This window comes from Perna viridis, chromosome 6 (assembly GCF_037379345.1).
Source record: "Perna viridis isolate PV_CMFRI_1.1 ecotype Kerala chromosome 6, ASM3737934v1, whole genome shotgun sequence".
NCBI classification, from domain to species: domain Eukaryota; kingdom Metazoa; phylum Mollusca; class Bivalvia; order Mytilida; family Mytilidae; genus Perna; species Perna viridis.
In genome coordinates, this window is record NC_142450.1 from 15,998,425 (window position 1) to 16,014,300 (window position 15,876).

At 32.7% G+C, this 15,876-nt stretch overlaps 1 protein-coding gene across 1 annotated transcript in view; it reads left to right on the forward strand.

Moving 5' to 3' along the window:
* LOC148613845 (hemicentin-2-like) overlaps window positions 1-15,876 on the forward strand; it is a 53,471-nt gene that overhangs the window by 13,702 nt on the left and 23,893 nt on the right. Inside the window, exon 2 of the mRNA XM_088587481.1 lies at window positions 15,550-15,681. Coding sequence (XP_088443607.1) covers window positions 15,550-15,681 — 132 coding nt within the window. The remainder of the gene's footprint in view (window positions 1-15,549; window positions 15,682-15,876) is intronic.

Consider the following 15,876-nt stretch of genomic DNA (forward strand, 5'->3'; position numbering starts at 1 on the left):
AGTACATAAAATCTGTAGTTAAATTCCTGGTAGTGTACGACAGCTGACAGAACAGAAATCCTGACAGATCCTGACAGAGGCTGTCCTAGGTAAGAACAAATTTTGCCCTATACACTGACAGTTCCTGACAAAAACTGTCCTGGAAATAGGGAAAACAATTGTTTCAAATTTATACATTTTAAAACATACATTTGTATGATAAAATGTGTTTATACTGTCAAAGTGCACGCTTAAATTTAGGTTTAAACCTCCTGAAACGTGTAACGTTTCAAATGCCACGCACACGAAGCACGCTAAACACGCACATTATTCCCAATTCAGTTGAGCATCCTTCACTCTGTCCATTCGTCTCCTGGGTTTTGCAATTTGATAAAATAAACTTAGTAAACTTGTTCAGCACAAAAATGCATGCAAGTTCGATGAAAAAAATATTTTTCGAATTAGCAAGGGACCAATTTCATAACCTACCGGAAAGCATTATTTGGAGTAATTCTTTGATAACTACAGGAAGTTTTGCATAATAATTTAAGACAAAATGCTAAAAAGTTCCCTTCCGACTTTTTTCGCCAATTCAACTATTAAAAGGTACGAGAGAACAAGACCCAGTTTGGGGGTTGATCACATATTTGTATAAACATTTCAAAGGGTGGTTATGGAGTGAATGCGCATCTGAAAAAAAAAAAACCTCACACGATACACTTAAAATAACCGATATTAAGGAACAGGGCTTTAATACCTCTTTTGCGTCGTCAACAATGAAATAACGTTAATTCCCTAAAGCCAGACCAAGAAGGCTCCCTATAATTTGCACATAAGCAAAATTCTTGATGAAATAAATTCAAGGTCACTTTCTTGCTACCAAGTGGCTATGAAGTGAAAACTTGGGCGAAAAAGAAAATGTTGCATTGTTGATATGAAAAGTCTCCATTTTTATTATACATTGAACATTGCGAAAACATTTTCATTGGTCTGGCACTGAAAAAATGTTGAAAATGCATAAAATTTGGATAAATTATGCTCAATATTTTAAAGCTACAAACAAACAGCTTTATAGTTCAGAAAGCTTTTCCCCGAACATTTCGTAAGGCACTTCCATTTTTTGCAATATTTCATTATATGTACAAATAATGTACGAATGTTTGAAACCAACTATTTACTACATCTATTGATTACTGACCAAATATTTTCTTTTCAATGTAAAACACTGATTTTCGCATAGAAAACGGAATCACAACGGTATTCCGTAAAACAAATGATCTACCTTATGAACTATATTTATAATCCAATCAGAATACAGAACCGTTGCAAATACACGGAAAACGAAGCACGAAGTACGCACACGAAAGGCACAGGCACCCGAATCCAACGCTGCTCGTTACACGATCCCACAAAACAAGCACACCAAGAACACGATGCACGCACACGACGTTTCAGGAGGTATAACCGTTAATCTATCTAAATGTGAAAAGTGGTTTGAAAGAAAAAATGGGAATATCTGCAAAGTTTTTTTAATTCGTGTAGTCATTAAGAGTAATTTATGATTTTGTAAAAAGACCTATGTATATATGTGTAGAGAGTATTTCAAGACAACTGCGAAAATATAAACGAAATTTAATTTGTAAAATGATAATTGACTGGTCTTGAATGATATATATCACCAAAGTTACAAATAGAGATTTTTTAAATTTTCATTTTTTTTAAGAATACATTACTTAACACGTTATTTGTGTAGAACATAAAATAACTAAAATCATACATACAAAGTAACAAAAAAAAAATAAGCCACTCGGACTCCACTAAAAACTGGAAGCATGGACCAGGAGCACCGGTAAGCTAAGCGTCCTCTGCTTTCCTAGAAACAACCGTCGAATATTCGATTTTAGGGAGAGCGACCAATAGTTAGTTGCGCGTTTATTTTGTCGTATTCCAAGTTATAATTTTGTGTAATTGTACATGCAGGAAAAGTGTAAGTACCATAAATCGATTCCAATCTTATTGTTGAAATGTTTTATAAATAATACTTTAGACACACATGCATTTTCAATATTATATATCAAATCTCTCGATGTGGGGCGATTGCCTTGTAATTGGACGTTTAAGAAGTGACATAACAAATAAATTGACTTTTGGCGGCATTTTAAAATTTGCATAAGGTCATTGAAAGAGACAAAATATCCCGTGCCTCATAAAAATGTGCTTTCAATTATTCCATACAACATAACCTATTGACTTCAAAATCTTTTAAACTATGACACTTATCCAAAACTTTTAAGTTTAAAATAAATATGTTTATATGAAACGCACTCAAGCTTATGTGCATTTGATTGACATTCGGGTTGATAAATGACTAAATCTAGACTATAACTAAATTTGTGACTTAAAATATGCATTTTGCATGTACTTTCGCAGTGGCGGAGAAAGAAGGTATTTGGAAACTCTTTATTATTGGAAAAATTTGTTGACTTAATGAGGACAAAACAAGCTTTTAATAACCTTCAATCCCGCTTTTTTCTCATCAACCCTCCCTTTTGTTTATCACTGGAACCGCCCCTACTGTCGCATTTATCTGCTTATCGGAATAAGTGCACAAAATATGAGATTTAATATCATTTAATATGGTACCACGATTTTCATCTGCACTAATTATGAATAATTATAAATAATTTCCCCTGTCTTTCGCGGTCTGTCGCATAAGGCTATGTTAGGGCGAGTTTCGTTGAGTTACATTCGTGTACGGCGAGTTCCGTCAAATTAGTGGGAATCTCTTGCTTCGTGTGTATTGACATGACCAAATCCAAGGATAAATTTAAGGATAAAGATTTCTGGACTTACACAATGTTAAATAAATGCTTAAAAAAAGAAAAGAGAGATTTCACCAACTTTTAATCAAAGTACATGCCCCTCCGAGGAGAAATCTTTTGTTGTCTTTTTTCTGTCTTGTCACGTGGGTCATCATGGAGTCAAATTTGTAATTTTAACCAGTTAATGGGGTATACTTTTCATGAGATAGGCCATCCTGTAATACAAAGTCTAACGCTTTTAGCATTAGGCATTTGCTTCTGGTCTCATTTGTTTGATTTGTTTCATCGTAATGGTATTATTGACACAATATTAATCATATAAAGACTGTTTTTTTTTTTTTAATCTAACATGAACCTATACAAACCATAACAGCACTGACAACACCGATTTAGATATTGAAATATAGCTTACCTTTGCCACATTGAACCTGACAGCAGTAGAAATAAATATCCGTTTTGAACCTTTTTTGCATATTGTAATCTGTACATGTTAGCAATTTTATTCGCTATGCTTTGAGTTGGCAAAGAGTAATCAAGGAACCAAGGTTATAGCGGTAATGAAAAGAATGTAATGCAGGGACAAAGACCAGACATGGAAAACAGACATTCACAACAAAGAACATAAAGTAACTAAAATCATACATACAAAGTAACAAAAGCAAATGAGCAACTCAGATTCCACTAAAAACTGGGAGCATGGACCAGGTGCACCGGTAGGGTAAGCGTCCTCTGCTTTTCTAGAAACACCCGCCGAGTTGTTCATAAAAAGTCAAGTCCGGGGTAGACAAACGAGGAAAGGAAAACTATGACCCGTTGAATACACCAGTTTTCATGGTGCTGATGGATACACCATAACGATCCACGAGTTTATGATGATAGCCATAAAACTTCAGTAGTGATGACTTCAATCTTGTAGCAACATAACCCTGTTCCAGAAGCCTATTTGTTAGAGTTCTAGCGAGATATAAAAAGTCTGCGTAGTTTCGGCAAGCCCTGGCTTGTGATATGAACACTCCATACGCAGGAGACGAAGGAATGTTGCCACAGATGAAAGGAAATTTAACAATTCTGAATGAAAAGTCATCATGTTTGTCGTAAAGTTTGGTCAATGGTTTTCCTTTATCATCGATCTCTAAGTGTAGATCAAGATATGAGGCTGACTTCACACTGTCTGTAGCAAATTGACTAACAGTGGGTTCAGTGCAGTATTTGGCGTTAATTTATCTAACTTTGCTTTTTGGTGTGACGAATTTGATGCTACATTTTCTTCGTACTGGGACTTGTTTTCGAGCCAACTGGTCCTTGGTCACAAAGCACGTATGCGTACAATTCTTTGATATAACACCTTCTATTTGTGTAGTAATTTTAACAAATCTGTTGTCTTCTCGACAAAAACCAAAAAACAAAAACAAAACCAAATATTAAAAGCAACAGCAACACAAAAAAACGAATAATTAGAGTATTAACCGAAAAAGAAAGAAAATACAATTCCACAAGATTTAGCTTAGGCGTTTTCAGTATAAAGAATTGCCTATAGTTCATAGGTTAATTGTAAACTTACTAATAAAGTTTGCCTGCATGGCGCGAACATTATTTCTACAACGGATGACATTGCTAGCTGAATTGCCTAATGGAGTTCTCAACTTATTCCTGGTCTAGTGTCATTTTTAAAGAAAAAAGTCAGTACTTACAAGATTGCTTTACTTATTAATAGACAAACGTCTCCATACGAAGCGTCCAAAATCTTAAATGTAAAATGTCCGTGTGCTATTTTATATGTAGTTATGGAAACGCTGCTAAATACTCCAATAGAAAAAAAGTGATTTCCATGAATTGTCAACAACAAAAAATAATATGCACAAAAAGCCCAAATGTGACTTTCAAATAGCAGTAATACTATTATGCAGCAAATATGTGAAAGAATGACGATTTCTGAAATTCAATCACATAATTTTGCTGTTTTTCTTTTGTTTCCGATGTCGCAGCAATATAAATGAAACAATCGGGCCAGATAACTTACCCTTTAACCATAGAGGACTACAAGGAAATTTACATACAGAGGCAAGGACTCGCTGATAATAGCAATGAGAAGCATATAAAGTAAACATATTATCATTTGATTTTGATACGTATAATGTGACCAGTTAAATAAAATAGACTATGCCACATATGAACAAAAATGAAAAAAAAATAATGGCATGAGAATATTCCATTTCTTAAAAAGGAGATTTTATTGCAATTGATTAAAAATTCAAACAATAACGGTAAAATATCCGAGAACATTTTTTTTCTCATATTTACAGATGATAAAACAATAAATAATGTTCCCTATTGGTTTATCTTTGTGTGAAGAAAATGCTTCGTTTTCGCATGTTATCAATACTTCATGACATCTTTAATACACGTGATTATTGCACGCCAGAGCTAACAAGCATAATTGATCAAAGAATTTTGTATTGTATTGATTCAAATTGCATTTTGTCATTCATCGCTTATAATTATGCCAGTGAACATTAAGAATAATACATTTATTGCTTGAGTATTCATTTTTAGTACATGTTGTGCAATACTTTTTATTTCGAATCAGCTTTTTGTTTTTTGTTTTCATCTCTTTGTCATGGTAAAGAATCATATTTGTCATCTTCTGCAGAGAGTCAGATCAATTATTCTTCCGATGCAGTCAGTATAGTTTCGCTTCTTATCCTTTGAACTTAAAGACGTTCTTCTATAAAAACGCAAGTCACCTGATCGCAATTCTGTTTCCCGATTGGCCAAAAACAAAGAACTTAGTGGCGTTCGATAAAACTGTATCGGAAATTGAAATTGTGAGCCATGTGTTATTTTCGTAAATGAAAAAGTAACAAGAGTAAAATTTTACTGCTTCGGCTATCTTTTTTTAAGATGGTACTTATTTTGTATTGAGGGAACAACAGTTGAAAATAAAAAATGAATAGGGATGAAAGTCTTTATCGTTTGCCCTTTGTTAATCCCTACCAGTGCACCAAGTATATGCTCCTAGTTGCTAATTTACCTTTGTTTCTTTGTAGGTATTAAATTGGTTATTTTACATTGTTGTGTGTGTCCGTTTTCTATTTCTTGTCTTTGTCCCTGGATTACATTATTTTGATTTCCGTTATAATCTTTTTTTCCTTTTTAAACCTTTTCAATCTGCCTGGTATTTTCAATCTCAATATTAAAAGCCATGGATAATATCCAATGAAAACATTAAGTAAATATACTGTGACTTCTTTGAAACGAAAAATAAGATTTTAAGATCTCGACAAATACAAAATTTTGCCCAATAGGGCTCACTCTGGTATTTTCTGTCTCAACTTCAAAACTGCAGACGTTCTTTATACAACTTAAATATTGCTATTATATAATATTATATATTATATAAATAACTGTTTGCATCTGATAAAATGGCGGCCCTTTATAGATTATGTTTTGAGATGTGACTTTACATATCATATATACAATTAAGTAACAATTACAACTCACATTTCGAAATGGTCTAGCAATGTAATTTCCTCGACCGTTTACACTTGAATATAGAAGTCAGAGGGAAATATATCCCTTTCGGAAAACTATGGTTGCTTTAGAATTTGCATAAAGGAAATATTGACAGATTTATTTCAGCTTGGTTTAAATTTATTTTCAAACAGTTGCTCAAATATTCAAGAATCTGAAAATTCAGTCGGTTAATTGAAGCGTAATAATCTAATTTTGCAAAAAGCGATTGAGGAAGAACATGGAATTAAGCTTTTTCAATGGAGATTTTGTATAATTAAGTGGAAATAGACGTTGAAAATAGGCACCTTATATATATAATTATGACTGTTATTATTATTATTATTATTGTTATTATTATTATTATCATTATTATAACAAGAGTGTACTGCAGATTGAAGGTACAAAAGTATGTATGCCCATCTCATAATTTACTAAATAATGCAACCAAGTATACTGCGAAAATCTTATTAAATGGCATGCATGTAAATACACGCTGTAAAACCATTTATTTGAATTAACATTAAACAAATTTAACTCTTGATACATACATGTAAGCAGCCGGCAAAACGTACATGTGTAAATTAAACATGACAATGCAAAGGTTGGTCTAAAAAAGGCCTTCACAAAATCATCAGGAAAACCTAAGAGTTTTCCTACTACATACATTTAAAGTACATAAATAAGGGAAAGCAGCAGCCCCATCAATTACTAAATGTTTGATAAAAGAATTAAATAAGTTGGCAATAAAGAAACACTACCAAATTATTAATAATTTAATAAGTTTTTAATGAAAACAAACTGTAAGATTATTGATAAAACTGCAAAATTGATACCACCAAGTTATCTTTGTTTTTACAGTGAATGCACTCTTAAATTGTTCTTGCAGAGTTGATCGAAAATATGTTCGAAACGCATTTGAATGCCACTTTTCCTTGACCATAATTTATGCTGAAACTGTTGAAGTCATAAACAGCTTCAATGTTTTAAGAAACGTCTACGTCAACGTCTGTTGGCGATTCCTTTAAAGGCACTTTTGAGGAATTCTACCAAGAACAATTGAAAGAAATAGGACATATATAAACAGTTTAAAGCATCACCCGTCATTTTCACTTGAATATTCTCAAGAAGTTTGATAATTTCACATTTCTTTCAAATTTGACAGACGCGGCTTATTTTCCATATATGGAATACGGGGATGTTTACAAGCTTTAACATCACACTGTACCCCTTTTTGTGTGAGTATTTAACTAGTGTGTCATTATTACGTGAAAGTTACCAAAGGAATCATAATATTCATACATTAACTTCAATAAAAACATCCATGAAATTTTAGACATAAGCGGGTAAATGCAATAAAATCCATATCCTTTGCAACGTATTTCATTGTTGTATATATATGCACTGCGATTCAAAGGATAATTTACGAATATACATGCATATAATATCGTAGTTAAATGAAAGAAAAATCGGATATTTTGAATATCTAAAAAGTTTTTTATTTGAGCATTTTGAGTTTTTTTTTTAACAAAAAAGAAACGAAAGTTACACGTACTATTTTGAAGTTTCATCTCCACTCCACCAATTTTTGTGTGGCATACATCAATTTAATTGTGATAAAATCAAGAATCTATCTATATTTAGAAATAAATCACGAGGCATAGTAAAACAATCTTACGACGACTCGGAGAGATTAACAAAATTCACTGCACAACTTAATTCTTAAATAAATTTCTTATGATATGATATGACGCTTCGTTTCCCCAGCAAAATTCAGGACGAATACATGAAATACACATTATCAATAGCTACTTCATAATTGTTCTATATTTACGCCGAAATTACAATTTTTGTCATTTTATTACTCATAAATGATAAACATTTGCTTCATTAATTAATTTTTGTTTTATTTATACATCAAATACTATCAAAATAAGATAACATAATGATTTAAAGTCCACAAATAGGGCCGTCCATACGAGACTCGAAATAGATAGTCAAGGACGTTACAAAAAACATAAGTTACTACACTATAAATTTGCATTTTAAAATAAATAATATTTAGGAAAGTAATCTGATTCAATATCTAATTCAAGTATACACATAATGCGAGACTGTTAAAATTTTATCTACATAACAATACTAGACATATAAGTGTTTTCCCTTGACAGAAAATACTGAACAATCTTAACGTGCTCATAACACTACTAAAGTGATGTTGAACTGATTTTCTTTTATCTGTGGCAACATACCTTCAGCACCTGCGTATGAAGTGTTCATATCACAGCTCATACGCTATACCAGAGTTTGCCGTAACTTTCTGCATCGCAGACTTTTTGCATTGCGCTAGAATTCTAGCAAATTGGCTTCGTATGGGTTATGTTGCCACAAAATTGATGTCATCACTACAGAGGTTTTATAGTCGTCATCATGAACTCGTGGATCGTTACGATGTGTCCATCTCAGCCATGAAAACTGATTTGTTCAACATGTCATAGTTTTCCTTTCCTCGTTTATCTACCCCGGACCTGACTTTTTTATGAGCAACTCAGTGGGTGTTTCTAGAAAAGTACAGGACGCTTTTCCTACCGGTGCATCTGGTCTATGCTCCCAGTTTTTTTGGAATCCGAGTGGCTCATTTGCTTTTGTTACTTTGTATGTATGATTTTAGTTACTTTATATTCTTTGTTGTGTATGTCTGTTTTCCATGTCTGGTCTTTGTACCTGGATTACATTCTTTTGATTACCGCTATAAGCTTGGTTCCCTTGATTACTCTAAAACGATATGTTTCTAAGTACAATATATGAAATAGATACAATTTTACCCACCCAAAAACTCATTTACAGTCGAACTATAAAGCGCTGTTATCGTGAAAGCACTTAAGAGATGATAAAACAAAAACAACATGTTTTACACATCAAAAGCTCATTTAAAACACAGTTTAATTACGAAGCACTGTTGTCATTTTCAACGCACATAAGGTATCAGTTGCTATTGTTCGTAGGGGTTGACAGATGTCATTGCCTTCATCAAAGTTTGAATATGGCCTACAAAATAAAAAAAAATATGCAGATCTATAAGACAGGCCTTATTAGACCAACAATGAATTTCGTAAAATAAATGTTAACTTTGGGTTTGATAAAAATGTTCCTACTTCACATATACTTACAAAGTAATTATAGTAGATCTATACTACTGTCAATACAAATTTTAATTTTCGACGTCATATAAAAAAAGTGTTAGGAGTAAAGTCACAGTGCCTAAAAGCAATACACACAGGAGACATCATTTCGGTATGTCTGTAATTCGCTTCTAGATTTAAGAAATGATACGTAAATGTTAATTACATTTGACATTTAAAAATATTTGATTAGGCCATCAAAAATATTCTTAGATTCCCATTCAACATTTTTCAAAATTATGGGAAGATTTTATTCTTTTTATTTATTTTTATTAATTTACTGCTGTCATTTTGAAATAAATTGACCTTAATAGGGGGGAAATCAAAATATGTTTTTTTCAAGAGAGGGTGAACAATTGGTTCAGGAGGGCAAAAGAAGCTAGAATATATATTGGCATTATAACAAGAAATCTTTGTGCAATGACGACTAGTGATAGCCACTCTTTAAATATAAGGCAAATAAATGAAGTCCTCGTTAAACAAAATGGTAATCAACTTTTTTTTGCAACTGAATTTCAGCATTTGGCATCCCAACAGGGTAAATGTTTCAAAATGTCAAGCCTTTTTGATGGGCAATGGCTGAGTAAACTGTGATGAAATAATTGTAAAATACATACGGACAAGGGAGGAGAGATAGAAACATGAAAGTAATAATATATCTCTAGGAAGTTTATTAACCTATGAAAATCTTCCATTTTGGATATGAAGCCTTCTAATTTCTTTTTTGGATTTGCTGCATTTTGCATGGCCTTTTGTGCTCCTTAAATCATTTCATTAATTAAGCGCTCACCTTTAAAAGAGAGTATTAAAGTGCTGTGTTTTAAAATGCATTTTATTTCCGTTTAACACTGCATAAATTCATATACCATTGTCAATACCACTTTTGCAATAATGCTTTCTATTACATACTTTATATCTGATTGATCAAATGGTATAATAGCCAAGATGTAAATGAGTTCTTTGGTTATTTTTTTCAGTAGTACAAGTTCATTCAAGTGTCAGACCTCTTACTTGTATCACGTCATATGTACAGTAGTTGTAATGTACATGTACCATACGTAAATTAAGCTATTATACAGCTGCAGTTACATTGTACCACTGATCATTGGAAAGAACCTGTACTTACCAACTACGCTGGACAAATCTAGGCAATCTAAAAATGCATTATATTGAATAAAAACAAGTTTGATATGGGCGTACATATATATGAATCAAAGCAGCATAATCTCATGGGAGCATTTAAAATTTCTTATTTCCTATAGTAAATCACTACTGAAGCTTGATACAAATAATTTACAGAGAAACATACCTCCAAAGAAAACTTCATCAGTCATCATGTTATCTTGCATGGGGACATATTTCTCTAATAGTTCCTTCAGCAACTTTATCAGCTTTATCAGTATTGTTTTCATTGCATTTGAATATACCGAGGGGTACTAAAAAATGAATACAAATGTACATGTATTACATTTTCTGGCACTTAAATGTACACGTAGGGTATATGTAAATGAAAACTACTTGAAGGGTTTTTCAAAAATATAAAAAAATATTAAGGAACCTTTGAATACATAAATCATGCACATTCATCACCTGAACATACATGTAGGTTCAGTGTTTCCTTTACACTCTTGTAATTATAAACTCAAATGCAAGTCTTGATAGAATTTAACAAAAATAAGCAACAAAATTTGACTTAGAGAGTAACTAGCGTGTACCTGTTCAGTTTTAACTCCAGCAATTTGTGAATATTTGTGCTCTAGATGTTTCAGATAGTTCTCTTTGTATATCTTTCAAACCGACGAAGATTGCTTAAAACAGAAGTTGCCAGAACAAAGGTCAACTCATCCTAAAATAATCTCCTGTTCAGCGACTGATTATATGTTGGATGCAATCTCGATCTCCATATTATCTATGGTGAAAGAAATACCGTTATTCATCTTACGAGTAATTCTATCAACAACTACAATTACATTGAATAAATGAATGGATTTAGTTATTTGTGCAGATGTGCAATAACTAGGAAGGATGTTGTGGTCCCCATCCTATAAAATACTGAATCACAGACCATGCAATCATGTTTCTGTGGTAGTATGGTTTGATGATGAAGAGTAGTGGCCTTTTCAGCAGTCTAAACAGAAACTAAACTAAGTCAGTTGGTGATTAGACTGTTATATAAACTTTTTCAATCAAATGTCAAGACGTCTTGCAAGCTCTTTAGTTGCAACAATGAGCCAGACCTCCTTTTACATATTTTTTCCACATCTAGTTTCAATATGTTTTGCAGCAAATGTAATTATTTCATTAGGACATATCTGTAATGGTTTTTGTTTTTCATATTCATGCCTCAACTAATAGCACGGCACGTTTTCCTATGGTTCTCATCAAAGACAACATTTTTCTTTTTCCACTAGGGTAATACACTGTCAGCTGTACAAAGTGTACGACATAAAACTAAGTAATACCTGTAAGCTCAAAATTATTGTTCAAAATATATCAATATTTTAACAGTATCATTTTTTTTTCTAAAATGAGCTAGTTGAAAAGTGTTCCATGGACATAATCAATCGAAAATGTCTTGATTACTAGTTACATGTAAGTTCTTTACAATTGTTTGGAAAAGAAATATTGATGGAGTTCCAGATTTCATGTGAATATTGGTTTTAATTTGTATGTGCCTTCATTTTTTTTTCAAAGTGTATTGTAATTATATGATAAATGATCCATCCTCTCTAAGTGATTATAAATAAGAAGCATTATTACTTACCAAGATATTTCAATTTTAATCTAGTTAGCTTAAAAAATTACTAGCTAATTCAAAAGAAAGAACCTGTAATTAACCTCTTACTTTACCTTGAAAAATAAATGTTAAACAGAACAATTAATTACAATTAATTAACAAAAACTACACTCCTTGAAACGTTTAAGTTTCCCACATGCACGATAGCCAAACGCACAATAAACGCTCACCAAACGCTCGATAAACGAATGCTTCTAGCGTGCGTTAAAACGCATGATAGACGAACGACGAAAAATAATAATATTGACATATAATGAAGACAGAAAAATATTTTAAAAATAAAATTATTGAAATAATATAAACTAATAATAGAAAAAGAATATAAAAAATAACAATTAAATCAAGGAAATAATCAAACTAGAGAAATAAACGAACGCTCCTATCTTGCGTTTAAACGAAGGCTCGTATCGTGCGTTTAAGCGAACGCTTCTATCTTGCGTTTAAACGAAGGCTCGTATCGTGCGTTTAAGCGAACGCTTCTATCGTGCGTTTGAACGATCGCAAACGATGTGTAAACGCACGGTAAACGATGCACGAACGCTAAAATGGGAAACGTGAACGCATCAAAGTGTGTAACATGCTGGAGTTTAGTAAAAACAATATCATGCGAACTAATGCAGAAATATGTACTGGGTAACACGCAAATTTCAGAACCAGAAAATATTTGTTAACAAGCTTTTGATAAATGATATTATGTTTTGGAATGTTAACTATTGCAATATATTGTTTTTCAATGCAGAATATGTCATAAAAGTTAATTCATACTTTAAATGTACATGCAAGTAATTTTTCTATAACACATACATAATTTTAATGAATTGGACACCCCGTTAATAAGATTAGGTCCAATTACCTGTAACCTCATACAATTTGTTAAAGTGCAAGTCATGTCATGTCATGTTTCTCATGAGGGGACAGAATCCAATATATTTCCCCTTAGAAATATAATCTCAATTTTCCAAAACTTCAAGTGATTGAACCTAGTTATTCATATTAATTATTAAACAATAACTGACATTAACAAACACGTGTTTGGGCATACCTTACCCTCTCCTTCCAGCCCTCACAAGTCTTGATCATGTACTTCCCTCTCTTTCGAATGTGTGTCTTCTGCTTTGGAGCTAAATCCAAGTGATATTCTCACACTTTTACTTTCTGAAACTGGAAGCTTAGAACTACATGACGCCCCAGTAATTCAAGCTTCAGGTAAAGGGGGGATAGTCACCAGGTTCGGTATATTAATATTTGATGGAAATTGTTTTTTTTTTTTTGTTTTGGTTCATTTGTGCTCGTACTTAGAGATCTCAGCAGTCTTTTCTCAGTTATTTGCCTGTCTGGAGAAGGACTTTTTAGTTTTCTGTTAAGAAATTTAATCTCCTTTTTTTTTCTCGAGTTGCTGACACCTCTGTCTGTACAAATAAAAATCATCACAAAACACAAATGTTTGATGAAAAGTAGAGACGGCGTAGGGTAGTTGGACTTTTACTTTACATGATTTATTCCCATTTCCCCTAACTTAAGTCTGTACCCATTCTTGGACCGTGTCATCGAATATGCGCATTCTGTACTAATTTAAATCTATATTAACAAAGACATGCGTGTACGCCGCAAGCTAGACATTGTCATACCTTTATAAAATTTTCAATTTAAAACATCTATATGTTAATTGATTAGTTTTTTGTCCATGCTTTGTTTCCTTTCAAATACCGATAATGCCGATTTTCTTTCACCCAATACTGAAGGAGATATATCTGTTTATAAACTACGACACGTGTGTACGCCAGCTAGACATTGTCATACATTTGATATACTTTCAATGTAACGTAGCCATATGTTAATAAATTCATTTTTTCCATGATATAATCCGCATTACATAACGACGATTTTCTTTCCATTCAACTAGTACTGAAGCGGATAAAATTGATTGTCTCGGTGTTTATTGCGGCGGTTGAATAAAGCCCGACACACACTGCACGGCAACAGTGCTTTTCCATCGAGGTTGAAATGCGATTTTGATTGGCCGAAAAGCTTCAACACTTTTCCAATTGCATTATCGTATCACTTATCCCCAAAATTAGCGTCCGCCATATCCTCTGATAAACCAAGCAGTCTGAGCAGTATTTCCTGGATGCATTGACAAAATCCTGCTGTAAAAGCAAATGAATTTTTAATTAGATTACTTTAACCAATCAAAGTTTTGCATTTTATCGTACTTTTGAGGTTCAAAATGGTGAGCTTAAGTCCTTAATCGACGCTAGCTGCGTTGTATAATAATTGAACTTATTTGTTCGCATAAATTAGTTATTAGAATAACTCTGCAATGTTAATTATGTCCGGAATTTCAAAGCATTTCCAAAATCAATTTTACTAAACATATAATTCAATTTTTAGAGATTCTTAATCTTCAGAAAAATGTATTTACAAATTGTTTGTTGCTTGATTGTGTTTTTACGTCCTCTGGAACGTTGACCATACCTTTGAGGACGAAACCGTAGGAAGGCATGTCACAACACTAAGACATATTTTGTCTTATCCTGAACTATTCATTTGTCACTTTATTTTCTACATGTTTATACCGCATGATGCGGGTACCAAATTTAAAATATTTGGTATTACTGGGCTTCTAACCAATCTTATACCCGTTCGCACTATATGCGAAAACACTGGCTCTAGACCGAGGTGATGACTAAAATTAATATTGAAGGATATGAGAAGATCGGGCTTCAACCAGAACACGTACCGGTTTGAATTATTAAATGAGTCCTTTTTACGTGTACTTTAGTCTCAAACAAGTTTCAATATCAGGTTTTCACCATCATTTGATAGTTCAAAGAAGCATGATATCTCTATTGTTTACCGTAGTAATAATTATGAATACGATTAAGACCAAATTCGCTAGAATCGGTAATTAATTGAAAATGAGTTAGGGATGGCTAAATCAGCCAGTTAAAATGTTAACGAAAATTCTTTATCGGTTTTACCAATAACGGACAATTTGGCCCAAAGAAATTTTGGACCATGATAATTAAAAGAATTAATCATAAGAGCAACTCAAACTGTATATAAAGATAATTTAACCCATATCGGACAGTAACTTCAATAATTGTAAAGGGCCAGGGAAATAAAAGTTGGTATGACTTATGTTTATTGTAAAGCGTTTCAGGTTTACCATATAAAGCTATGTAATATAAATGTTTCAAATCAATTGTAAACCATACTGAGGTTATTTACCTTTTTGAAAATAATTCTTGTTGTTTAGGTGGTAATTTAACCAACATTGGAAAGTCATGTGTGACATCTAATGCCTGCCCTGAGTGGTCTGTGTGCAGCGAGGGAAACTGTGAATGTCCATTTCCCTACATTTATGTCTATAATCACTTATGTGCATCAGGTAAATATTCCAGAGGAAATTGTCATATTACTGAGTAGAAAACACTAAATAATATAAATTAGTAGTACGGGACAGTTCATCTAGGTATCAATATGTAGGATAAGTCCAAGCGGTGTTACCATAGATGTCACAGCGGTACGAGTTCGAGCCCCGCGGAGGAAACGATCAAAAATTTGCATCGGAAATTTGACAGTT